The sequence below is a fragment of the Geotrypetes seraphini genome, chromosome 16 (genome assembly GCF_902459505.1).
Source record: "Geotrypetes seraphini chromosome 16, aGeoSer1.1, whole genome shotgun sequence".
Lineage (NCBI taxonomy): Eukaryota > Metazoa > Chordata > Amphibia > Gymnophiona > Dermophiidae > Geotrypetes > Geotrypetes seraphini.
The window spans coordinates 528,347-552,348 of NC_047099.1; the positions used below are offsets into that span (position 1 = coordinate 528,347).

General features: G+C 44.0%; 3 protein-coding genes across 12 annotated transcripts in view; 2 read left to right on the forward strand and 1 right to left on the reverse strand.

Moving 5' to 3' along the window:
* LPAR5 (lysophosphatidic acid receptor 5) overlaps positions 1-18,025 on the reverse strand; it is an 84,920-nt gene extending 66,895 nt beyond the window's left edge. For 4 of the 7 annotated variants that reach the window (XM_033923789.1, XM_033923787.1, XM_033923783.1 and 1 more), the window contains exons 1-2: positions 3,899-4,672; positions 2,714-2,848 (exon numbers count right to left, since the gene is read on the reverse strand). The gene's annotated coding sequence lies outside the window, so the exon portion shown is untranslated. Of the gene's footprint in view, positions 1-2,713; positions 2,849-3,898; positions 4,673-17,119 lie in introns of those variants that run through there. The other 3 variants (XM_033923792.1, XM_033923790.1, XM_033923785.1) reach the window with 2 other exon arrangements.
* Positions 5,191-10,446, forward strand: MRPL51 (mitochondrial ribosomal protein L51). Of its 2 annotated transcripts, XM_033923795.1 has the most exons (5): positions 5,191-5,335; positions 8,120-8,214; positions 8,824-8,934; positions 9,599-9,807; positions 10,146-10,446. In XM_033923795.1, the coding sequence occupies exons 2-4, from the start codon at positions 8,133-8,135 to the stop codon at positions 9,793-9,795; spliced, it is 390 nt and encodes a 129-aa protein (XP_033779686.1). In that variant the 5' UTR covers positions 5,191-5,335; positions 8,120-8,132; the 3' UTR covers positions 9,796-9,807; positions 10,146-10,446. The 2 variants fall into 2 exon arrangements, with proteins under 2 accessions (XP_033779686.1, XP_033779685.1); XM_033923794.1 differs by lacking the exon at positions 10,146-10,446 and having other exon boundaries at positions 5,192-5,335; positions 9,599-9,872.
* VAMP1 (vesicle associated membrane protein 1) lies at positions 11,959-23,506 on the forward strand. 3 transcript variants are annotated; one of them, XM_033923798.1, is made up of 5 exons: positions 11,959-12,134; positions 13,179-13,281; positions 19,705-19,863; positions 20,569-20,620; positions 20,865-23,506. In XM_033923798.1, coding segments are annotated over exons 1-5 (333 nt in total). In that variant the 5' UTR covers positions 11,959-12,132; the 3' UTR covers positions 20,882-23,506. The 3 variants fall into 3 exon arrangements, with proteins under 3 accessions (XP_033779689.1, XP_033779690.1, XP_033779688.1); XM_033923799.1 differs by having other exon boundaries at positions 21,684-23,506; XM_033923797.1 differs by lacking the exon at positions 20,865-23,506 and having other exon boundaries at positions 20,569-20,795.
* The last annotated feature ends 496 nt before the right edge of the window (positions 23,507-24,002 follow it).

Sequence of the window (24,002 nt, forward strand, 5' to 3'; positions counted from 1 at the left end):
AATCTGATCAATTTCTTTGACTGGGTGACCAGAGAATTGGATAGAGGATGTGCACTAGATGTGATGTATTTAGATTTTAGCAAAGCCTTTGACAGTGTTCCACACAAATGTCTAATAAATAAACTGAGTGCCCTCGGGATGGGCCCCAAAGTGACAGACTGAGTTAGGAAGTGGAAGATGACAGAGGGTAGTGGTCAATGGAAAAGAGCCATACTGGGTCAGACCAATGGTCCATCTAACCCAGAATCCTTCTACTAAGACTAAGTATTGTATGCAACTTGGGTATGCAAGCAGCTCCATTACTCACCACTGATTACTCCATTTTTACCACTTCATAATTATTCAAAGTTTATTCTTAGTTCAGCTAACGAAACCTTTCAGATCCGGGAAGGGAAGGCAGTATGCTCTTTAAATCATGTTCTGGATGATGAAGGGAAAATTGCAAAGTTTCAAGGAAGATTTTCACCTGGAATTGAAGGATAAATTTGCCTAACTTCAGCTCCAGCACTCGTACATCTAGCTGTAACCCCATTTCTCCCAGACGTTGGCAGAGGGCACATAAAGTTATTTTATTTGTTGAAGACCAGAGCAGAAGCCAACTTCCATGGTTGGACTCCACAGCAAGCATGCAGCAGACTTCCACTTGCTCTCCCAATGAGGTTAGACCATGCAAGTACGTTGCTGAGTAATTCAAACCTTTACTTCTCCTTAGAACACAGATAAGGCAATACGCTTGAACAGTAACACTACAAACTTACTGCAAATAGTTCAGATACACTGGGGTCCTCCTTGTTGGGTAGATCCTGCTGCAATTCAGAAGTACAGGTCTATTTGTATGGGATAGACCTAAATTTGAACTGGCTTGGTTTCTCACATTACCCTGTGGCTTCTGGACACCAAAGGCAGTTTCAAAGGGGCCTAACTATCTGCCTCTACTTTCCCGTTCCCTTGGAAACCCAAGTGAGGCAGCTTAGCACATTCACAGGACAGAAGCTCACAATAAAACCCAGCACTGATCATTTTAAACTGCAAACACCAAATCTTCTACACCATTTACTTGCAGTTATGGGAAATATACCTATACACTACTTACCTCCAGTGCATAATATTCACCAAGGCCTAGATAGCTTTCATCTGGTCATAGATGTCCAAGAGTTGCTAACCACCGCCTTTACCTTTGATTCTTAACTCAAAGTTCCCCTTACTTACCATCATAAATGCCTGCAAAGTTTGTCAATGCCTGTTGACTGGTTCAGAATTGGGAGTTGGAGCTCCATTGTGAGATTGGGGGGGAAAAGGTTGAAGCTTGTGTGACAGGAGTCAAATTGTCCACTTTGGGAAATGTGTACCTATAAATTTGTAATGCATCTTTATGTATCCCCTAGAAGGGGTAGGAGTGAAGGGCCACTACTCGGACTGGAGGAGGGTCACGAGTGGTGTTCCGCAGGGGTCGGTACTCGGACCGCTGCTGTTCAATGCATTTATAAATGATCTTGAAACAGGGACGAAGAGCAAAGTAATAAAATTTGCAGATGACACCAAACTATTTAGTGGAGTTGGGACAAAAGAGGACTGTGAAGACTTACAAAGGGACCTGAACAAACTAGAAGAGTGGGTGACGAGATAGCAGATGAAGTTTAATGTAGAGAAATGTAAAGTCTTGCATGTGGGAAACAGAAACCCGAAGTACAGCTATATGATGGGAGGGCTGGTAATGGGTGAAAGTACCCTAGAAAAGGACTTGGGGTAATAGTGGACAAGACAATGAAGCCGTCGGCACAGCGCACAGCTGCCTCAAAGAAGGCGAATAGAATGCTGGGTACTGTCAAGAAAGGTATTACAACCAGAACGAAAGAAGTTATCCTGCCATTGTATCGGGCGATGGTGCGCCCGCATCTGGAGTACTGTGTCCAATATTGGTCGCCGTACCTTAAGAAGGATATGGCGATACTTGAGAGGGTTCAGAAAAGAGCGATGCGATTGCTAAAAGGTATGGAAAACCTTACATATGCTGAAAGATTAGAGAAACTGGGGCTATTTTCCCTGGAAAAGCGGAGGCTTAGAGGGGACATGATAGAGACTTACAAGATCATGAACGGCAAAGAGAAAGTGGAAAGGGACAGATTCTTCAAACTTTCAAAAACTACAAGAACGAGAGGGCATTCGGAAAAATTAAAAGGGGACAGATTCAGAACCAATGCTAGGAAGTTCTTCTTCACCTAGAATGTGCTCCCAGAGAGTGTGGTAGTACAGAGTACGGTATTGGGGTTCAAGAAGGGATTGGATGATTTCCTGAAGGAAAAGGGGATAAAAGGGTATAGATTACCATACAGGTCCTGGACCTGATGGGCTGCCACGTGAGCAGACTGCTGGGCATGATGGACCTCTGGTCTGACTTAGCAGAGGCACTGCTTATGTTCTTATTTTATGTTCTTATAGATCTCTATCCTGAATGCTATCAAAAGTGGAGCATCTTTGGCTCACATGTTCTGGTTTTGCCCAGTAATAATGCAATTTTGGCACATAAAAAGTTACAGTAATAGTCAGAGTGTGGCCACAGATTATTAGAACATTACCAGAAATATTATTTGACATCTTTAACATTTCACTTCCTGCCCCTTCAGAGGTGACAGGATTTCTGAACAGAACGATGCTGACAGCATAAAGCTATTTTAAGCAATTGGCCACTCAAAGATATACGGTGGTTACTCACATATGATTCATGTATTGACTGGAATGTTTGGAGATCCAGAACTTGACTTCAGCAAAAGGATACGGGATCATCGCAGACAATACGATGAAATCTTCCATCCAATGTGTGGCGACGGCCAAAAAAGCAAACAGGATGCTAGGAATTATTAAAAAAAGGGATGGTTAACAAGATTAAGAATGTCATAATGCCCCTGTATCACTCCATGGTGTGACCTCATCTGGAGTAATGCGTTCAATTCTGGTCTCCCTATCTCAAGAAAGATATAGTGGTGGTAGAAAAGGTTCAAAGAAGAGCGACCAAGATGGTAAAGGGGATGGAACTCCTCTCGTAAGAGGAAAGACTAAAACGGTTAGGGCTCTTCAGCTTGGAAAAGAGATGGGTAAGGGGAGATATGATTGAAGTCTACAAAATCCTGAGTGGAGTAGAACGGGTACAAGTGGATCAATTTTTCACTCCGTCAAAAATTACAAAGACTAGGGGACACTCAATGAGACTGGAGGTTAATACTTTTAAAACTAATAGGAGGAAATATTTTTTCATTCAGAGAATAGTTAAGCTCTGGAATGCATTGCCAGAGGATGTGATAAGAGCGGACAGCGTAGTTGGTTTTAACATGAACATAAGCAATGCCTCCGCTGGGTCAGAACTGCATCTGCAGAACCCGAAATGCATTTCCTTCTGTTCTGTGTAAAATCCAAAGTCAGAGAAAAGAGAAACTTCTAGAAAGAGGAGCATTTTATAGTCCTTCCCTCAGCTGTTTCCTCTTTGGGAAGTCATCACACCCCCCTTATCGTTTCTGTCACTCTTCTCTGCATCTTTCTAATTCTGCTAAATGATGAGATGCATTTCCTGCTGTACTATGCCAAAACCAAAGAGAGAAGAGATGCAAGTTTCAAGTTTATTAATATTTTGATACACCGACCATCACAAGTATCTGGTAGGTTTACAATAATAAAAAGTAAAAAATTATTTTAAATATTAAAGTTATGTATAGAAAAAAAAAAAGGGGGGATTAAGATCAAATCAAAGACTTGATTGCAATGGGTATGGAAAGAAAGGGGAAGGGAAAGTTTTTTTAATTACATTGTATAAATGAAAATGCACATTTCCCAAAGAGCAGGGAAACTGTGTCTAATCCTGGGGAAAGAGGATATATCATCTTACTTTCTTTTCTCCATTTATTACCTTCAATGAGCCAAAAATGGGCACTTCTTCAGAACCAGGACTTTTCTTAACTCCCTTCGAGTTACTTCCATTGTTTTATTTATTCAATTTTCTATTCTGCTCTCCCAAAGGGAGCTCAGAATGGTTTCCATTCATTTAGCATTTTCCCTGGGGATTAAGTGACTTGCCCAGGGTCACAAGGAGCAGTGTGGGTTTGAACTCACATCCTCAGGGGGCTAAGGCTGTGCCACATTGCAGGGGTGGGAAACCTTTAGAAACAGGGGGCTGCATGAATGTCTTGAGGGCCACAACATTATGTAATGCACAGAACTCCCTAGACCTTCTGTGATTAAAAAAAAAAGTAAACCTTTAACTGAAAATGATGCAATCAGGAGAAACTGCAGCTGCTCTTTGTCTTGTGTTTTCACTACTCTAGAATTTCACTATTTTGTTTTTAATGGCAGGAAAAAGTTCCCTTCAATGGCGTTTTGCCAGTCACAGCGCCCTCTGCTGGACAGGATCCACCCGGGAAGATTAACGGGGGTTGCAACAGTGTCGCCAGTTTTGGGAAAAATTTTAGCACCGGCGAGGTTTTTTCAAAGGTTTGGCGTTACTTTATTGCATCGTGTGCGGGGTTTTTTTTCTCTGTGAATTCCAAGCCTCATTCTACTTCCAATAGCAGCAGCTCTCTCACTGGTAGCAGACCCTATTCTATGTGTCCAATAGCCTCATTCCGGTCCTCCAATAGCAGCTCTTTCACTAGCTTCCAGGCCTCATTCTGGAGTTCCAATAGAATCCCTCGTTGTATTCTAAGCCTCATTCTGGTCCTCCAATAGCAGCTCTTTCACTAACTTCCAGGCCTCATTCTGGAGTTCCAATAGAATCCCTCGTTGTATTCTAAGCCTCATTCTGGTCCTCCAATAGCAGCTCTTTCACTAGCTTCCAGGCCTCATTCTGGAGTTCCAATAGAATCCCTCGTTGTATTCTAAGCCTCATTCTGGTCCTCCAATAGCAGCTCTTTCACTAACTTTCAGGCCTCATTCTGGAGTTCCAATAGAATCCCTCGTTGTATTCTAAGCCTCATTCTGGTCCTCCAATAGCAGCTCTTTCACTAGCTTCCAGGCCTCATTCTGGAGTTCCAATAGAATCCCTCGTTGTATTCTAAGCCTCATTCTGGTCCTCCAATAGCAGCTCTTTCACTAACTTCCAGGCCTCATTCTGGAGTTCCAATAGAATCCCTCGTTGTATTCTAAGCCTCATTCTGGTCCTTCAATAGCGGCAAGCTCACTGCGTTGCAGACCCCATTCTGGAGCACCAATAGAATCCATTGTTGTATTTAAGCTTCATTCCGGTTCTCCAATAGCAGCTTTCTCAGTGCGTTCCAGGCCTCACTCTGGTGTTCCCCGTGCTTTGGAGCTGGAGGTTAAAGCCCCTGACCCAGAAGCAAGAGAAAAAGGGGTAAGAATCAACCGACTCTTCTGTTGCCGTGTTCTCACTATTCTCCCCCTTTCCCTCTGCTTTTCTTTCTCCATTCCTCCAGAATTTGGTCACTTTAACACCCCCCCCCAAAAAAAAAAAAAAAAATCAAAATATCTTAAACATGAGTACAAAATATTTAAAGAAGAAAAAAAAATCTTTCAAAACAGTTGTTTCTGCCACAAAATAAAACACAGGATGGGCAAAAGGGGCTGGGGCTGTCTTGACTGCATCACTAAACCACAAGGATTTGACATAGTGACATAGTAGATGACGGCAGATAAAGACACGAATGGTCCATCCAGTCTGCCCAACCTGATTCAATTTAAATTTTTTTTTTTAATTTTTCTTCTTAGCTGTTTCTGGGCAAGAATCCAAAGCTTTACCCGGTCAGATTGGGCAGACTGGATGGACCATTCGGGTCTTTATCTGCCGTCATCTACTATGTTACTATGTTACTGTGCTTGGGTTCCAACTGCCGAAATCTCTGTTAAGACTTACTCCAGCCCATCTACACCCTCCCAGCCATTGAAGCCCTCCCCTGCCCATCCTTCACCAAATGGCCATACACCAACACAGACCGTGAAAGTCTGCCCAGTAACTGGCCTAGTTCAATCTTTAATATTATTTTCTGATTCTAGATCCTCTGTGTTCATCCCACGCTTCTTTCAACTCAGCCACAGTTTTACTCTCCACCACCTCTCTCTAGAGTGCATTCCACTCTTTGCATGTGATGTCTGTATAATGAACTCTATATTCAGAATGCATTTAATTTCATAAATTTAATTTCATCAATTCTAACAATTTATTTCTGAAATAATTAAATAATTGTATACCACTATTGTTGCATTGATAAAGTGCAGAGTGTGTTCATGTGCAAAAACGGGGTCAGTCGGCTGTGCTTAATTCATATGTTTCACATAGTTCATCAACTGGTCTTCACAGTTCATCATAGTATAAAATCTGTAAGTTCACTGCCACACAAATCAATGCCACAGCCTGATAAGCTTATCACAGTCCATAATCAGATAATATTTATATAGAGAAGAGTAGTTTAGAATTGTTAAGGTCCAATATATCTTTTCAAGGACTCGCCAGTTTGAATGTGCTGCAGTTCAAAAGCTTTGCAAGATTTAAAAATGGCTGCTGCGTTTATAACAGCTGATTAGCGCCGTGAACAGGATCACAATATGCTCAACGTCAACGCTTGGTTGAAGAAGATAAAGTAGCATGTGTCATACCTTTAGCATCTCAAATTAACAACAGTACACACCGCCACTGGGAGATCTTGCAGTTACATGACTATTTCCAGACTCATCCAGTAACAGCATATAAAAGAGGCAGAAATATTGGAGAAGCATGTGGTATGAACATCTACTAACTGGCCCAGTATGGGCTGATTCCCAAACAGGTACATGTATTAAAAGCCTATAAGTCAAGATTCCGTTTATCTGCCCATGTGCGCTGGTCTATATCGGAATAAGTAGTCGAGCAATTAAATCTAAAATTAACACTAAATCAGAAGAAGCACCTTTGATTGCACACTGCTATAGTGCTATAAAATGGCGTATTATCAACACTGTGGAAAGTGGGTGGTTGGGTGATGAACAAATGTGGTTATTTAAACTGAACTCCGTTGAGCCGTATGGCTTGAATAAAGAAATCGAGTGGATGACGTTGGTCTGATCCTGTGTAACTTAAGTTCTCAGCCAAGCTGTTCTTACAATTTTTTTTAGGGTTGCTTGCATAGAAAATTCTTCATCTGTAGTACAAATTCTTCTTAAACGAAGGAATTGGCTAATAGGCAAACTTTTTTCAAAGCATGGGGATGGTAACTATGGAAACGCAAATATGTATTTCGTTCTACCAACTTGCGATAGAGAGTGGTAAAAAAAATTTTGGGCCATTTCTAGATATGTAAATCTAAAAAAATCAATTTCAGACGAATGGTATGTTAAAGTGAATTGTAGATTCAGGTCCAGTTGGTTAATCCATTGGCCAAATTGAATTAGTTGCTCTTCTGAGCCTTTCCAGATACAAGATGGATAAATCTGAGACTCTTCAAAAGCTGCCACGTACAGGAAGGCTATGACTGGAGCAACTGTTGCCCCCCCCCCCCCCCCCCGCCACTCTGTGTAATTGCAAGAAATATTCAAGTTCAGCCAGATATGTCCAAAAGGTGGTAGACTTTCTTGGGGCAGGAGAATGACTACCTAGAATTTCTCTAAGCAGTTTTTTTTTTACTACTGAAAGCAAAATCATTCTAGCAGATCAAGCACTATGCTAAATAAACGTATGAAAACAGGCCCCCTCCTTTTTAGCGCTGGCCGCCACAGGAACACCTCTAAGCCTTATAGAATTCCTATGAACGTCCGAGCTGTTACTACAGCTGCCGGCGCTAAAAACACCAGCGTGGCTTTGTAAAGGAGGGGGAGGATCAATCTAAATTCTCTGGGCTCCTCCTGATACTACTTTTGTCATCCTTCCTCCCCATTTTCCTTCTCAGTGCTGACTGTCCTTGTATATCTAAAAAAATAATTTATACTCTGCATATCCTATAATTCTATGCGGATTACAAATTGTTCAGGTCCTCAAGCATTTTCCCCTAACTGTCCTGGTGGGCTCCCACTCGGGGCAATGGGGATTGCGGGATTCAAACCCACTACCTCAGGGTGCTGAGCCTGTAGCTCTAACCACGGCACCACACACTTGTACCTCTCTACCCTCCTCATCCCTACATTATGTCTTTGTCTCCTTCCTCTGCAGGGTTTCATTAGGTATGGCGAGCGTCCTGCAACGGCTGGGCCCCTGTTTGTCACTGATGAGCTCTCTTGTACACTCTCAGAGAACTTTTTCTCTAGGTGAGTCTGAGCATCTCGAATAAGCGAAGGAAAGAAACCATTTCCAAATTGATCCTAGATAAAAATTGGTCCGCACGAAGTCCTTTGCACCCTCTTAGTGTGAGCTCTTCAGATGTCTGTAGCGATTGTAGATTTTTTCTTTGTATGTTGTGACTTCTTACCTGTTACTGGTTTCTACCTCACTCTCAGCATCTTTTGTAGTTTGAGTGTGACTAACATTTCTATACTTTTGTTTATTAATTAAAGTGTCTCATCAGGAGACAGAGAAGTGACATTTGCTAGATTCATGACACCAGAACTGATGAGGCCTAGTAGAGTGAGCTATTGTGTGTAGTGGGAGGGGTCTAGCATGGAGGGGCTGCCTCTGCCTGCTAAGAAGGAGATGTATGTTGGAGTGAACTGAAGATAACCAAGTGGATGAAAAGTTGGGATTTGCAGTCGAAGCTTAAGAAATACAGGAGGTGGATTGATAGGTATAGAGATGGTAATGTACTAGAAAGATGGCTGGATAGGTTGATGGTCAGCTGTCTGCATAATTGTTTTATTAGGGGGTGGCTGGGCTACGACTGTTCTTGGATCTTTTTTTCATTATTGCTAATGTTACTTTAGGTGTTGTGAATCTGATCCGGATGACCACTGTACACAAGCCCACCAAGCAGGTGGACCGCTGGACAGAGAAGCGGGCACTTTTTGGAGTCTTTGACAACGTTGGTATTCTGGGTAAGTAGAGGGCAAGCAGGGGGTCATTGGATAGAGAAGGAAGGGGGCTAACGCCATGTTATTTGCTGTTACTGGAAAGTGGCAGATGTAGAGGGCTGAGATAGCCTCAGGGAGACGTTAGTATCCAAGAATCGCATGTTCCTTCAGAGTAGATTAGTGACCTAAGGCCATGTTAAGTAAACAAAGCTGGATCAGAGAGACCAGACCATTGCTTATGGATCTCGAGCATATGAAAACAAAAGAATTGCCCTACTGGGACAGACTGAAGTTCCATGAAACCCAGTATCCTGTTTCCAACAGTGGCCAACCCAGATCCCAAGTTCCAGGCAGAAACTAAAAGAGTAGCAAGATTCCAGAACTGAGACTGTGATGTCATAAAAGCCTCATTCCACCAATGCCTATGAGCCAGCCTCATCAGTGATGTCACAATGGCTCAATTGTACTAGATTTGCCATACCGGGACAGACCAAAGGTCCATTACGCTCAGTATCCTGTTTCCAACAGTGGCCAACCAGATTTTATGCTGCTTAGCCTTGGAATAAGCAGTGGATGTCCCCGTGTATATGTGCTTTTATATCACTTGTTGAAACTAGCGTTTAAACTTTGCATAAAACAGAGGAGGGATGTGTCATATTAACAGCTCTGTCCTAATCTCTCTTTTTAGGAGATTTTAAAACTCATCCCAAAAACCTGATTAAGGGACCAAAGTGGCTGCTTGGGTGGAAAGGAAATGAACTGCAGCGTTGTATCCGAAAGAAGAAATTTGTGGGGCATCGCATGTTTCTAGAGGACTTAGAAAAGCTGAACAAACGAATACGTTTCTTATACAAGCGTTTTAACCGCACTGGCAAGCACCGATAATCACTGTGGATGGTCAGACGATGGGTTCCAAGATCTAGCTCTACATTTATGATATATATTAAAATTTCTCCAAATAATTGTTGGGGTCATGTGCTTTTTTTTTTTTCATTTTGTATTCACTGGATCGCTCCGATCTCGGCCACTGAGCTCATACCTGTGCAGCTGGGCTCTCTGTTATTATATTAATAATAATAATAACGTTATTTTTTCTATTATTGCGTTTTATGTTTTAATGTGGTAATAGCATGCTTGATTGATAAGTCATGGCAATTTTTTTTCTTTCTTTTGAAAATGCGCCAACGCTTGAAATCTAATAGTGTGTGACATGTACTTTTTAATGTTGTTACCAGATGAGAGAAGCAAAAAACATGATGTTCGAAATCATCATTTTATTACGGCATCCAGTGAACGGGACATTTTAACTGCATTTCGGAGAGAGGTGGTTCACATTAGCAAATCTGATGGTATTCACCGTCTGCCCCAACGATGGCAACGATCCGTGGACAACCTGGGAGACTACTTTGAAGGATGGTTATGGTTTATTAATCTTGTTATAGCACTCGTTCATTTCACTGGTCCAAGCGGATTACAAAATAACAGTTAAACAGTTGTACTTGTGCTTTGTAGTCCATAATAAAATGATGATTTTGAATGTCGTGTTTTTTGCTTCTCCCCTGCCAGAGACACCTACACTCATCTCTTATCTGGTGGGAACATTCGAAGTACATGTCACACACTTTCAAATATATATGTTAGATTTCCAGTGTTGGCGCATTTTTGAGAGAGAAAAAAAAGGTTTCCATGACTTATGAATCAATCCTAGGTATATAGAAATAAAAAAGTACATATATAAGGTAATACATTTTTCTTGGACTAACTTAATTGAAGTTACAAAATCCTGAGTAGTATAGAATGGGTACAAGTGAATCAGGTTTATACTCTTATTAAAAATTACAAAGATTAGGGGACTCTCAATGAAGTTACAGGAAATATTTTTTCACTCGAAGAATAGTTAACCTCAGGAACTTATTCCAAAGGATGTGGTAAGAGTGGTTAATGTAGCTGGTTTTAAAAAAGGTTTGAACAAGTTCCTGGAAGAAAAGTCCATTCTCTGCTATTGAGACAGACATGGGGAAAGCTACTACTTGCCTTGAATGCAGCTACTGATTGGCCAATCCAGGTCACAAACACCTGTGGAATCAAGATACCATTGGTCTGACCTAGTTAGCTGTTCTTAATATAGAATGACACAGGGATGGGAACGGGGACAAAAACTTCACCCATCTTAGACAATTGGCAACTGAATTCAATGATTAGAAAACAAAACAAAACCCTGCAGAAGCTGCTTTTGGATTTCCATGAACTCTTGTTAAATGACATAATTTGTAGCTTGTCTGCTGATCAAATTCCTACCATCATGTCCCCATCTGACTTCCTGCAACAGATTCACCCATCGTTTCTGGCCTCAAGGAACATTTTCAACATTTAATAGACATGACAAAGTTTAGGCTCTCTTCTACACCCAAAGACAATCCAATGACCTTCTCAGGCAACTGAAAACCCCATCGAAATGGAAGGCTCGATTTGGGATTTATAAAGAGTTGTACAGAATATTGTCCCTTTTTATATTTTAATAAAAAAAATAATAATTTAAATATAAAATGATAAGGGTTGGAGACTTGTGCAAATGAAGACAAACTTTGTCCCTGTGACTTTCTCTAGGTCACTTAACATGAAAAGCATTCCAATGGGTGCTATGTAGTCTGATATGTCAATATTTGCTTCTTTATGACATGAAGACGGGTTACCAGGTTCTCCAAATGGACCCGCACATGCGATGCCGTGCCACCGTTGCCAGAAGCTTTTCAAAACTCAAAGTGCCAGGTTTGGAAAAGCCGTCTGGTAACCCTGCCTTGGGAAGTGAATACAAAACATGCACAGTCAGTGCAAGAAAAGGTGTGTTTTGCTTTATTTGCAGTCAACTGGGGATTTGTCCTGCTGCCACTGCAGTACCCTCTCCTGTGCCAGGGCACCTCCCTCCGGCTCACCAGGACCCTGGCCAAAGGCAGGGCAGGGACATTCTGGCAAATCCTCCCCTGCTCAGCAGCGCCACCTGCAGGAACTTCCCTCCCCGCCATGCACTAGGAAGGCCGCATTCACGGAGGCAGAGGACGGGGCTGGAGCCCCCGCCCGACTTTTGCGCCTGCGACTTTAAGGGTAGTGCGCGAGCGCGTCTGGCGAGTGACGTCACGGGCGCGCGCTCTGGAGCTGCTGCTGCAGAGCCGAGGAAAAAAGGCGAAAGTGTAGCAGCGCCGGAGTCCGAATCCCAGCGCGGACATGTGAGTACAGGGGGTGGGGGGCACTGGCATCTTATGCATGCATGAGGAGGGGGCTGGGGGCATTGCCCAATCGATCTGCCCCCTCCAAGGCAATGCCATCCCGTGCAGCAGCAACAGGGGAGAGGCACAGAGAGCGCTGCTAGCCAGTGCAATAGCTTATGCATGAGGGGGTGTGTGGGGGGGGGGGAGGATTGCAGGGACAGTGCCATCCCGTGGAGAGGGTAGGTAAAGGAGAGAAATGCAACCCAGTGCAGGCAGGGAGGTGCCAGGGCATGTGCACAGTTGGAAGGGTAGAAGTGGAGTGCCATAAAGAAACCTAAGCCATCTTCTCTTTCCACCAGCCTATCTGCATCTAGTTCACCTTTTAGAAATTATTTTTCTTATGATATTCCATGTGTGAGAAAAAGCCAAGCACAGGCCTTCCAGGAGAATAGATTTGGCTATATAAATAATGACGATTCTGAGACTATCTTCATTGTGTTTCAATCAAAGCATAACATAATCCCTACCAAAGTAAAACAAAATACAGTATCTAATTCCTGACAGTGAGAATGTAACCCTAAACTCTGGGTAAACTTGTAATTGCTTTGGAAATTGCACAGTTTTGGGGAATAGCCCTCCCCATATGGAACATCAAGCAGCAATTTGGTCTCCGAGTCCCAGGAGCTCTGGAAATGTTCAAAAAATTAGCTAAGATCAAGCTTTGGATTTATTCTCCAAGCTTTGGGAAGCCACTGGTGAAATATGATTAAAACGGATAACATTTGATAAAAGATGAGCCATGACATCCTGACAAATTGGTAAAGCATGCCTTAGAAATTGGCAAACCCAAATAAAGGCTGTTCTATGAATCCCATAAAGAAGTGACAAAGGCTTGAGCTTGAAGGAGATAAAAAGTTCTTGAACCTTCAAACCAATCTTTGGACACCCCAATATTTCAAACTGGTAACAATGGAGAGGCCTTTCATTCGAATAAAGGCGTCTTGCTTGCATTGTGAGTGGGAGGTTGGTACAGGTTTCAGTTCTCATCCTTTCCTTCTCCAGGTCTGCTCCCCCTGCCGGCCTGGCCCCTGGAGGGCCTGAGGGTGCTCCTCCCAACCTCACCAGTAATAGAAGGTTGCAGCAACAACAGGCAGAGGTGGAACAGGTGAGAGGCCAGTTTTGGAATGTGTGAATAGTCTGTCATTGCTACTGTATCCTGGGGGGGGGGGGGGGGGGGTTAATTCCTCTCATACTCTTCCTACCGCATCAGAATGTCCTGGTCTTGGGCTTATGAAATCTTTCCTGTTTCTCCACAATATCTTTGTGCCAGGCTCATGAACCCCCTTTCCTTTGGCTGTGTGTGGGCGAGCGAGTGTGATAAGTTTGGTATTCCAGCACATGATCCCTGACCAGTGGGTTTATGTATCTTCATCCATGAGGAATGCACTTCCTCAGCTCTGCCTCCCTGTATCACTGGACACTGCCTACGCCTCATTTTTTTCCTTCAGAAAGCGAGTTGAGAAGGTGTTTTTATCTGCTCTGCTTTTGACTTTCTTTTATGCTTTTGGTTTTTTTAGCTGAGTTCGAGGCTTTCTTGTACTAGAGAGGTCCCCAGTATTCCTGGAACTCCTGTTCCTAGGAAAAGATTTGGATTCTGTAGCTGGGAGAAACCCCTTTTAAACAGGGAGTCTATGTAGCCGGCCTGCTTTACCGTTTGTCACAGCTCGGGGTCTGGTCCCCTGGGCACTTGAGCGCAGGCTGAAATTGGCCCCGTTTTGGTCTGGGAGACTTTGCGGGTGCCGGCTGTGTCCCCTCCTCCTGGAGAGGCGAGAAGAGCTAGTGGGGTCAAGGTTTTCAAGCTCTTAGAGTCTGTTGAAAAGGCAAGCCAATGAGACAAGCCTCTAGAGGCATAGCACAGTACAGTCTATTGCTGTCTATGGAAGCATCGAGGGAATCTAAAATTTGGAGTTTTGCCCTCAGGTCTGGAGCTTCCTTTAGGTTCCCCCACCTCCAAAATCCCCAAATTTTAATTTTTAAAGTTTTTGTTTAGCTCCCCTGGGCCATTTTTTTGGTGCCAGAATGCTGTGGCTGCGGCCATCTTGGATTTGCAGCCTCTATCTGCCTCAAAACAGGTGGGATGGACTCCTCAGGCAGTTTGACCCTGGTTAGTGCAGGATCATTCGTTCACTACGTACATGGGGCACAGGAGATGGAAGCTAAAGCTTATCCTCTCCTGGTCCCTCCAAAGGCTCAGAATGACAAGGCCATTCCAAAGCCCTCTGATGATGCTGTGGCAGCAAAGCGAAAATGCATTAATGACCCAGCTGCAGGGAGGAGCCTGCAAGCAGCACTGCAGAGGTCCTCGGGATCCAAGTCAGCTGTTTAATTCTGATTTTGTGACACTAATGTATGATGCTTAGCTGAAATATAAAGGGTCAGTTTAACAGGCTGACGTTAAGGTGGTGAGTATTCAAAAGAGAAAGAGAGAGTCCATCACAGGCAGAGGTCCTGAAAGCACTGGAAGTGCTGGGATGATTGGGAGTCAGATTCTTCCAGCCCTGGACCAGGGTGAGGATCTGGCAGTGTGTAGGCGTAATTTTCAGCAGCTCTAAGACCCAGTGTACGGGTTTTCCTTCACATCTGGAGATTACGTTGATGCTGACGGAGCTTCATGTCCTTTTGTAATCTGTTCTGAGCTGTTGAGAGGATGGGATAGAAATCTAAATAGATCTGAAGTTGGTCAATGCAGTGATAAGGGGCCATAATTAGGCTTGCCACTCTGTATTTCCTCTTGGGTGATTCTGATGACAGATGTCAGTCTTTATGGCTGGGGAGGTCACTGCGAGGGTCTGATAGTTACCCTCTCAGAGGATCAACAGATTGGAGCTGAGAGCCATTCGCCTAGCACTACAGGCATTTCAGAAGATTAACATAAGAACATAAGAGTTGCCGAAGGTCCATCAAGCCCAGTATCCTGCTTCCAACAGTGGCCAACCCAGGTCACAAGTCTCTAGCTAGATCCCTAGTAGCAAAACAGATTTGATGCAGTGGATTTCCCCAAGGCATCTCAATAATGGCCTATGGACTTCTCTTTTTCTGGAAGGCAAGGTGGTCAGAGTTTTCTTGGACAATGGCACAGCAGTGGCATATGTCAGCAGACAAGGAGGCATCAAGGGTGCTCCGATAAAGTTGGAAGACCCCCTGCAAGCCATTTTGGCAGCACATGTAATGGGAGTGGACAATGTTCAGGTGGGCTGTCTCAGTTCCCAGGCCCTCAAATTTCAGGGAAATACTTTTAAAACCAATAGGAGGAAATTTATTTTCACTCAGAGAATAGTTAAGTTCTGCAACGCATTGCCAGTAGTTGTGGTAAGAGTGGATAGCGTAGCTGGTTTTAAGAAAGGTTTGATTAAGTTCCTGGAGGAAAAGTCCATAGTCTGTTATTGAGAAAGACCTGCGGGAAGCCACTGCTTGACCTGGATCGGGAGCATGGAATGTTGCTACTCTTTGGGTTTTGGCCAGGTACTAGGGACCTGGATTGCCCACCTTGAGAACGGGTTACTGGGCTGTGATCCAGTAAGGCTATTCTAATGTTCTTAGGTGAAATGCTGGGGGGCGTCTGATGTTCGATTTGATGGCCTCCGTGCAGAACAGCAATTCTGTTTGGTACTCGAGCAGAAGGTCCGAGCTGGTACAAGCTTGGCCCACAAGAGATCTGTTGTACGCGTTTCACCCGTAGCTAATGACAGGATGAGTAATTCTGTAAATCCGATCTTATCTGTCTGAACCAGACCTCACCCAGCTTCTCTCTGCGTTCATTCTCTCCCGCAATGGAATACTGCAATATGCTGTTTAATGGCCTGCAACGGGTCCAAAATGCAGCAATTTGACTCCTGAAGAATCTCAGCACCCGCAACCCCATCTCACTTGCGCTCTGCTCAGCCTACTGTATTTTTAAGGGTCTAACATTGGCCTACAAAACTTCCACCATATATATATATCCACCAAACTACAACCTTACACACCCAGGTATTCACTCTGCTCAAAAAATGAGAAATGACTCAGCATACCTCCTGGACGATCCATCTACCTGGAAACAGCACGCAAGTGCTCCTACACCCACTTCCTCCCAAGACTGTGGAGCATGCTACCTCCACAGATCAGGTCACTGGAAAGTCTGATGGACTTCAGAAAGGCAATGAAAACCTCCCTTTTCCAATGAGCCACCCTCCAATCTGATGTGCTACATGTGGTCTATAACAGGAGTAGGCAATTCGAGAGCCCCAGGCAGGTCAGGTTTTCAGGATATCCAAAATGAACATATGAGAAGAATTTGCATGCACTGCCTCTTTGAGGCTCTCGAGGATCGGAATCGCTTACCCCTGGTCTAGAAAACTGTCCTGCTCACATCCACTAACCCCTGACAAGCCTAGCAATCCTTGAATTTGTGATCCTGCTTTGCCCACCCCTATGTATGACCACTAGCTGTTATCCCCATCAGATATTTTGACCGGGTAAGGCCTGGACTGGATTAGCCAGAGACTCCTGACCTGGTCATCCAAACCTCGGCCGAGCAGTTGAACGAGGCATGGAAGGCAGCAGGGTGTCTGCATCAAATGAAAATGTCAAGAAAAAGTGTTCAGTCTGAATTATTGTTCCTTTATTTTCTTCCTTAGATTTTGGTGCAATGAGAACCAAAACACAAACTTGCCCTGTTAGTTTACAGTTCCACAATCTGGCAGTTTTCCACAGCTTTTCTCAGTTATATCAAAAACAAAAGCCAAACTTTCAATATCAAAGTCCTGGAACTGGCTGGCACTGCTCAGCACTCCTGTGTTTTGTACAATATCAGAAGTAGTGATGCTTCTATTATTAGGGTGTGTGAGGCAATTCCTTGCTTTACTCTATAAGCATGTCCTCAGGTTCCATTTCATAATCAATTGTACACATTTCTTCTGGCATTTCTACATCAAAAGCATTGTTACCTTCAGAAGAGTACTTACAGGTTTCAGTCCTGAGATTTTCTCCCTGTTTCCTGTGGGAAATGCTGGTTTCGGTCTTCTGACCCCTAGTTTGTACAGGTCTGCCTCTTTCCAAGGGTTCAGGGAGGCTAAAGGTTTGTGGCTCTCTCCATTGCCTAGAGACCACACCCGTTTCAGAGCTGATTGCAGGAGCTAATTCATTTGTGGGTTTTGCTATCCCCAGCCTGCTGCCTGCTGGTACTTGTAGTTCTCAGCTTTTAGCATTTCCTACACTAGAGCTAGGCAAGTATAATCGAGTCAAATTAGGGCTGCCTTTCACGTGCAGGGCAGTCTCCCTAACCTGCCTGCTTCTAGGAGCAGGTTTAGGGGTACTTTTAGAGCACTGCAGGGTTTCTTCCAGCATGACAAGACTCTCCCTGTCACAATATCTGCACCTCTCATTTCTTGTTATAACCCATTCTAAGCTTTCTAGGAGGACAAGGTATAAATAAATATTGAGGGCTGGTAATTCTCATAGTCTTGGGTTGGCCATGGAACATGGATCTGGCCCGGTTTCAGCAAGACCAGAGTCTCCGACTGCCTCTCCAGCCAGCGCTCCTTTCAAAGGGGCCAATTGCCCTGGAGAATCCGGAATGCTTTGGACAGCCTGACTCTTGAGTGCACAGCCCTAGCATGGAAAAGGTTATTTGAAGTGGTCACAGTAGGTTCCAAGGCTTAGAAACATAGAAGATGACGGCAGATAAAGGCCATAGCCCACCAGGTCTGCCCACTTTACTGACCCACCCCCAAGTCTACTATCCCCCCAAGGGATCCCAAGGGATCTCACATGGGCATCCCATTTGCTCTTAAATTCTTGCACGCTGTTTGCCTCGATCACCTGCACCGGGAGCTCATTCCAAGGATCAACCACTCTCTTGGTGAAGAAATATTTCCTGGTGTCGCTGTGAAATTTCCCGCCCCTGAGTTTGAGCGGATGCCCTCTTGTGGCTGAGGGTCCTTTGAGAAAGAGAATCTCTTCTTCCATCTCAATACAGCCGGTAATATACTTAAATGTCTCGATCATGTCTCCTCTCTCCCTACGTTCCTCGAGTGAGTACAGCCGCAAATTTTTCAGCCTTTCCTCGTACGATAGATCCTTGAGCCCCGAGACCATCCTGGTGGCCATCCGTTGCACCAACTCTACTCTCAGCACATCTTTTCGGTAGTGTGGCCTCCAGAATTGCATACAGTATTCCAAATGAGGTCTCACCATGGTTCTGTATAATGGCATTATAACTTCAGGCTTCCAGCTGACGAAACTCCTGCGGATGCAACCTAACAACTGTCTTGCCTTAGATGAAGCCTTCTCCACATGATCAGCAGTTTTCATGTCTGCACTGACGATCACTCCCAAGTCTCATTCTGTTGAAGTTCTAGATAAGGTCTCACCATTCAAGGTGTAAGTTCTGCACGGATTTCTGCTGCCGAGGTGCATGATCTTGCATTTCTTAACGTTGAAGCCCAGCTGCCAGGTCAAGGATCAAAGCATGGAAGACATTTCAGCACTAGTGTGTGGACCAACAGATAGAGCCATTTAGGGCTTCCATTTCAATGGTCCTCTCGTTTCTGCAGGAAGATCTTGAGAAGGGACTTTCAGTTGGTTCTCTCAAAGTACAGGTGATGAGTCTCATGTGCTTTCGAGTGTAGTTTTGAAAAAAAAAAGGAGGTCCTTGGCTTCCCATCCAGATATCTCAATGTTTTTGAAGGATGCCTTAGGGTTACACCCACCTGTGCATCAGCCTTTTCAGATGTGGAATCATAACATTGTGCTGTGGGCTCTCAGTGAGGCCCTGTACGAGCCCTTACAGGAGGCATCCCTAATGGATCTTACTGTCAAAATGATATTCCTAGTAGCCATCACCTCAGCAAGAAGAGTCTTGGAACTTCAGGCCTTGTTCTGCAGGGAAACCTTTCTCTGACTTACGGAAATGGGAGTGACCTTAGGCACAGTGCCTTCATTCCTCCCAAAGGTGGAAGTCCACTTACCTGCTATTCATTCCACAGAGGTGAGGAAAAAAGGGCAAAGTTTTGGCATTGCTGGATGTCAGGAGAGTGCTTCTTCGTTACCTGGAAGTGCTGAACGATTGTCGTCCAACAGGTCCTAACAGTTTTCAAGACTGTTTTCGGTCTCAGACTGGGATGAGTCTACAGAGGCTTGTCTGGAGGTAGCCATGCATGAGAAGATGCTGGAAAAAGACGCTAAGGTACTGGCTATATAATGAAACCTTTATCAGAAGGTTTTAAAGCTCCACAGGTGTTAGTGCGGATTGCTCTCAGGTAGGTGCTTTTTCCGTTTCACCTTGTTTATGCGATGTTGCATTTGTTAAGCACCTGTTTTTGTGTTGCAGAGCAGATTAAGTTATGTGTTTGGGGAGTTCCCTGTGCCCCACCCTGTTATTTCTCTTCTAAGGGTTATCAACTGCTTTGGTACGAACTGAGGAGAGTGGGCAGGGAGGCAAAGCTGAAAAAGTAGATGATGCCTTCTGCATTTCTTGCGGGTAAAGATAGATAAACCCACTGGTCAGGAATCATCGAGGTAAGAACCTAATCTTTCCTTCTGCTTTCAGGTTGTAGATATCATGCGAGACAATGTGGATAAAGTCATAGCAAGGGATGAAAAGCTGTCGGAGTTGGATGACCGAGCAGACAAGCTGCAGGCAGGAGCAGAATTATTTGAAACCAGAGCTGCACAACTGAAGAGGAAATACTGGTGGAAGAACTGTAAGGTACTGCAGAGGATTTGAGGTCACACCCAGAGAGTGAGAGACTGAGGCCTAGTGAGATTTATTGATTTAAAAATGTATATACCACCTATACTCTAAGCCAGGGGTGTCCAACCTGCAGCCCAGTGAAGTATTTTGTGCGGCCTCAGTCGAGGGCGATGCAGTGTTTTCCTCTGCTGCCCCCGGGTATTTACCGTCTTGCCGGCTCCTTCCTCTGTCTTGCTGCAGCGTTTGTGTGGCCCCAGAAACATTTTTTTCAGCCAATGCATCCCAGCGAAGCCAAAAGGTTGGACACCCCTGCTCTAAGCGGTTTCCATTAAAATAACATTCATAAGTACATTTGAATGCCTAACAAATTTCAATTCATTCTCAACATACAGTCTTCATTACATAAATAATTATCGAACTTCAACAGGGAGTACAGAAGGTTCTGGAATCATAGAATTCACGCATGACTATACAGAGGTCAGAGTCCAAGAGTGAGCAACAGAGCCAGGGATTAGAGGGTAAAAAGTCGTGGATTTGCTCTGGTTCTTTTGAAATCCTACAGAGACAGTTTTGGAGAATCTTGAAAATGAACTCTTTTAGATTACACCGTGTCGTCAGCAATACGGGAAGGCAGCAGGGGTTCTTGGTGGTGGTGGTGGGAGGCAGTTTCCGTGGTGCCTTCTCTCTCCTAGTGAATTTAACCCTCTCTTCTTTTTACAGATGATGATTATAATGGGAGCCATATGTGCTATCATCGTGGTGATCATTATAAGTGAGTTTACTGGAAGATACTGGGAGGGGGAGAAGGGGGTTGGATAAACAGGAACAGGGATGTGGATGTTAAAATGTCACCTCTAGTGTGGGAGAGAGCACTGCAGAGGTGAGAGGGATGAAGATAATACTTCTCAACGTGGTTATGGGGGTGATGGAGGAGGTTAAGGGGTCATTTGTTTTGGGGGGGGGAGTGTGACATACTTTTCCTGTAACTCTTTCACTGTTTTTCTCTTGGTCTACAGTTTACTTTTGCACTTGAAAATACTTGAAGAACCTCCGTCCTCTCCTTCTACTATTCGTCTGATGTCATTTCCTCTTTCACTTCCTTGTCAGCAATATACTCTGCCTTATCTCTTCCTACTTTTTTATTATATGATTCTGCCTTAGAATTTTTAGCCAAGCTTTATGTTTTAAAAATATTTTTATTGCTATTCATTTATGTATTTCTGCACTTTTGAGAAAAAAAAATTGATTTGTTTACAGTCAATTCATTTTTCTGAGTTGAATGAGTGAACAGAGGTAGCCATTTTGAATTCATTTAGCAGGTATGAAAATGGCAGAAAATTATAAAGTTTGTGGAAAAATGTTTTCTAAATGGGTTATGACTAGTTAGAAGTGGGGATCTCTGTCATCCTTTGAAAATCCTGGGCTGTTACATGGGATGCCACCCTGCAGGTGAGTTTACAGTTCTGTAAGAGCATTGGTACATTCATTTGTGTGTGGAGGGCAGGGTAGTAATCCTGTTTGATTCCTATATAATGGGGAGTTGTGTGAGATATTGTACCTGCCTGTCCTGGCAGTGACGCCTGTGGTAAGGATAGAGGCCGTTGCAGGGGTGAATAGGAAAGCCCGGGGCCTGCAGAATTAGGTCTCATGGCAACCTTTCTATAGTTCTCTTAATGTGTGCAGAATGTGTCTAGTCTCACTGAATCCTGAGGAAGGGGGGGTGTAGTTTCGATCCTGAGGCGCTTTCTCTTGCATCTGGGATATCTGACAATTGTGTATTAATGCACCTTGAGACCATCTCTGTGCTTGTGTCTCCACCATATACCACCTTGAAGGACTTTGAGGCTGTTGGGATCCAGCTCCAGTTTGAAGATGGCGTGAATGTCTGGGTTCTCTGTGTGAGCATCAGTAAATCTGTCTCATGTCTACTCAGATAACAGAAGTGCTGGGGGGCTCTAGTGGAGTGCCGCTTGTCTTTAAACACCGTCTCTGAAACATCAAGGTGAGAGCCACCTGGGAAGCATATAGGTTCCCGCTTCAGTGATCTGTGGTAGAATATTATTCACCTCCACAGCCTGATCAAGTCCCACATATGATCTCTGCTCCACGTTAATCCTTCATCACCTCTCCTGCCCTATATCTTAGCACCCAAAGCAGGGTAAAGCGTAGGTCCCAAACCAAGTTTGTTTTCCACACAGGCATGTTTCAGTCTCCTGCTGTTCGTTCGTCGTGTTTTTTGTGTTTCTGATTCCATATTGTGTTCTGATATTGACATAAAGACAAGATGGAAAAAAACACAGTTAGCCCCTCTTCCTGTGGATCAGCCTCTTTCAGGCTTTACTGCTCCACGCCATAAGTGGGCCCTTCCGAACAATTTTCAGCTAAGCGTCAGCCAGTGTAAGTTCACCTGCTGCAGTGGGAAGATGTCATAACCTTTGGTGAGTCTCTGGATTGGTTCAGTGCCCCATATCTCAACTCATTTCCCACAGAGCTAGGTTGAAGGAGACTGATAGACGTGGTCTGCTTTCAATACCACGGCTCCATAGAGCTACCTGTACAGGCCGAGAGGGATCAGTCTGCAGCACTGGTGGTACATGGACGATGAAGCTGGTAGGAACAGCTCTCGCTCCTTTACATTGGAAATGGGGAAGGGAAGTTTATAAATACCTTGAGTGCCAAAGTCTGTCTCAGAATTTACGGGTAAAGGATTCATCATTCCTTGGGGTGGGAATGGGCAGATATTATCTCTGGCTAGGCTAGGGTCAGGTCATCTCTCCTCGGCTTGAATTACGATATCCTGGGCCCTTACCCTGCTCAATCCACAGACCTTCATGGTCCTCCTACACACACCCTATGGTTTATTTATGGGGAGGGTCTAGTCTCCCCCTTTTGGCACTATGATGCTGAAGTAGAAATGACTGATAAACATAGGAACATGATAGATGATGGCAGATAAAAACCCAAATGGTCCATCCAGTCTGCCCATTCACACATGGTTCAGAATGATCTCAAGCCTCCATTTCCTGCAGGGAGGGGGGCTGGAATGTCAAATTTTAATAAGTTCAGTCATTTTTTGTGTCTTGAGATAAGCCAGAGATGTTGTAAAACACTATAAGTTTTGTTCTTCCTCATACGGTGTACAAGCTAAAAAACTCTTGATGTATTAAAAAGTTAGAAATAAGAAAACAACTTTTTCTGTGTGTTAGTTGTTATATATGTTTCTTCGTCTGTCTTTATTGTAAGTACATTGAAAATGTACAGAAATAGTGATATATACTGTGTAAAGATGTTGCATGTGATAAAGGGCATGTTTAGTCATGTAAACAAATCCTCCTCCCCTCCCCCCGCAAAAAAAAAATAAAATTTATGTGGAAAATGCTGGTTGCCATCTGTTCCTTTAACCACACCGGGTAATAAGAGGTGGTATGTAGGTAGGTGGATAAGGGGTCAGGGTCAGATGGCAGGTGTCTAAATGGGGGGCTGGACTGGATAAATGGATGCTATGGGTGGTGTGTTGACCTTCCATTGGCTCTTGGGTCCTCTGGTTTTTTAATCATTATTGCTAATATTACTATTGCGAAACTCAAGCAAGTAGAGTGCTGGTTGGAGAAGTAACATTTTATGACACAACCTTGCTTCCCTCTTTAGCCACACTACGAAGGGCCAGTCCAAGGGTATTTGATGCCTTAGGTCAGAGGTCTTCAACATGCAGCCCTTGAAGTTCCCATTGTGGCCCTCAAATCTTGAAAATACGTTAATTTCAGTCTTGCTCCCTCGATATACTTGAATTAACTGCAAACAGTCTCTTAAGTGTGTTACTCAAGTGTCTCATTTACTACTGTTGACAATCCAAAATAAAGTGAGATTTTAAAATGTATCATTGAAGTGTTGTAGAATCAATGTTAGTGTTAATTTTTCATGTTTAATATCCAGTCTGAACAAGCAGGTCAAAGTGGTTTACCAAAATTAGTATTGTGTGGAAGCTTGAAATCTTTTGGTGGTCCTTGGAGCTCTCTCATATTCATTGTGGCCCTTTACCAGAAAAAGATTGGAGAGCACTGCCCTATGTGAACCTTCAGCTGTGTGCCTACTCCCTTATGGCTCTTCTCCCTAGTAGCCCAGTATCTCTCCTTCCCTCCCCCAGCTGGCAACAT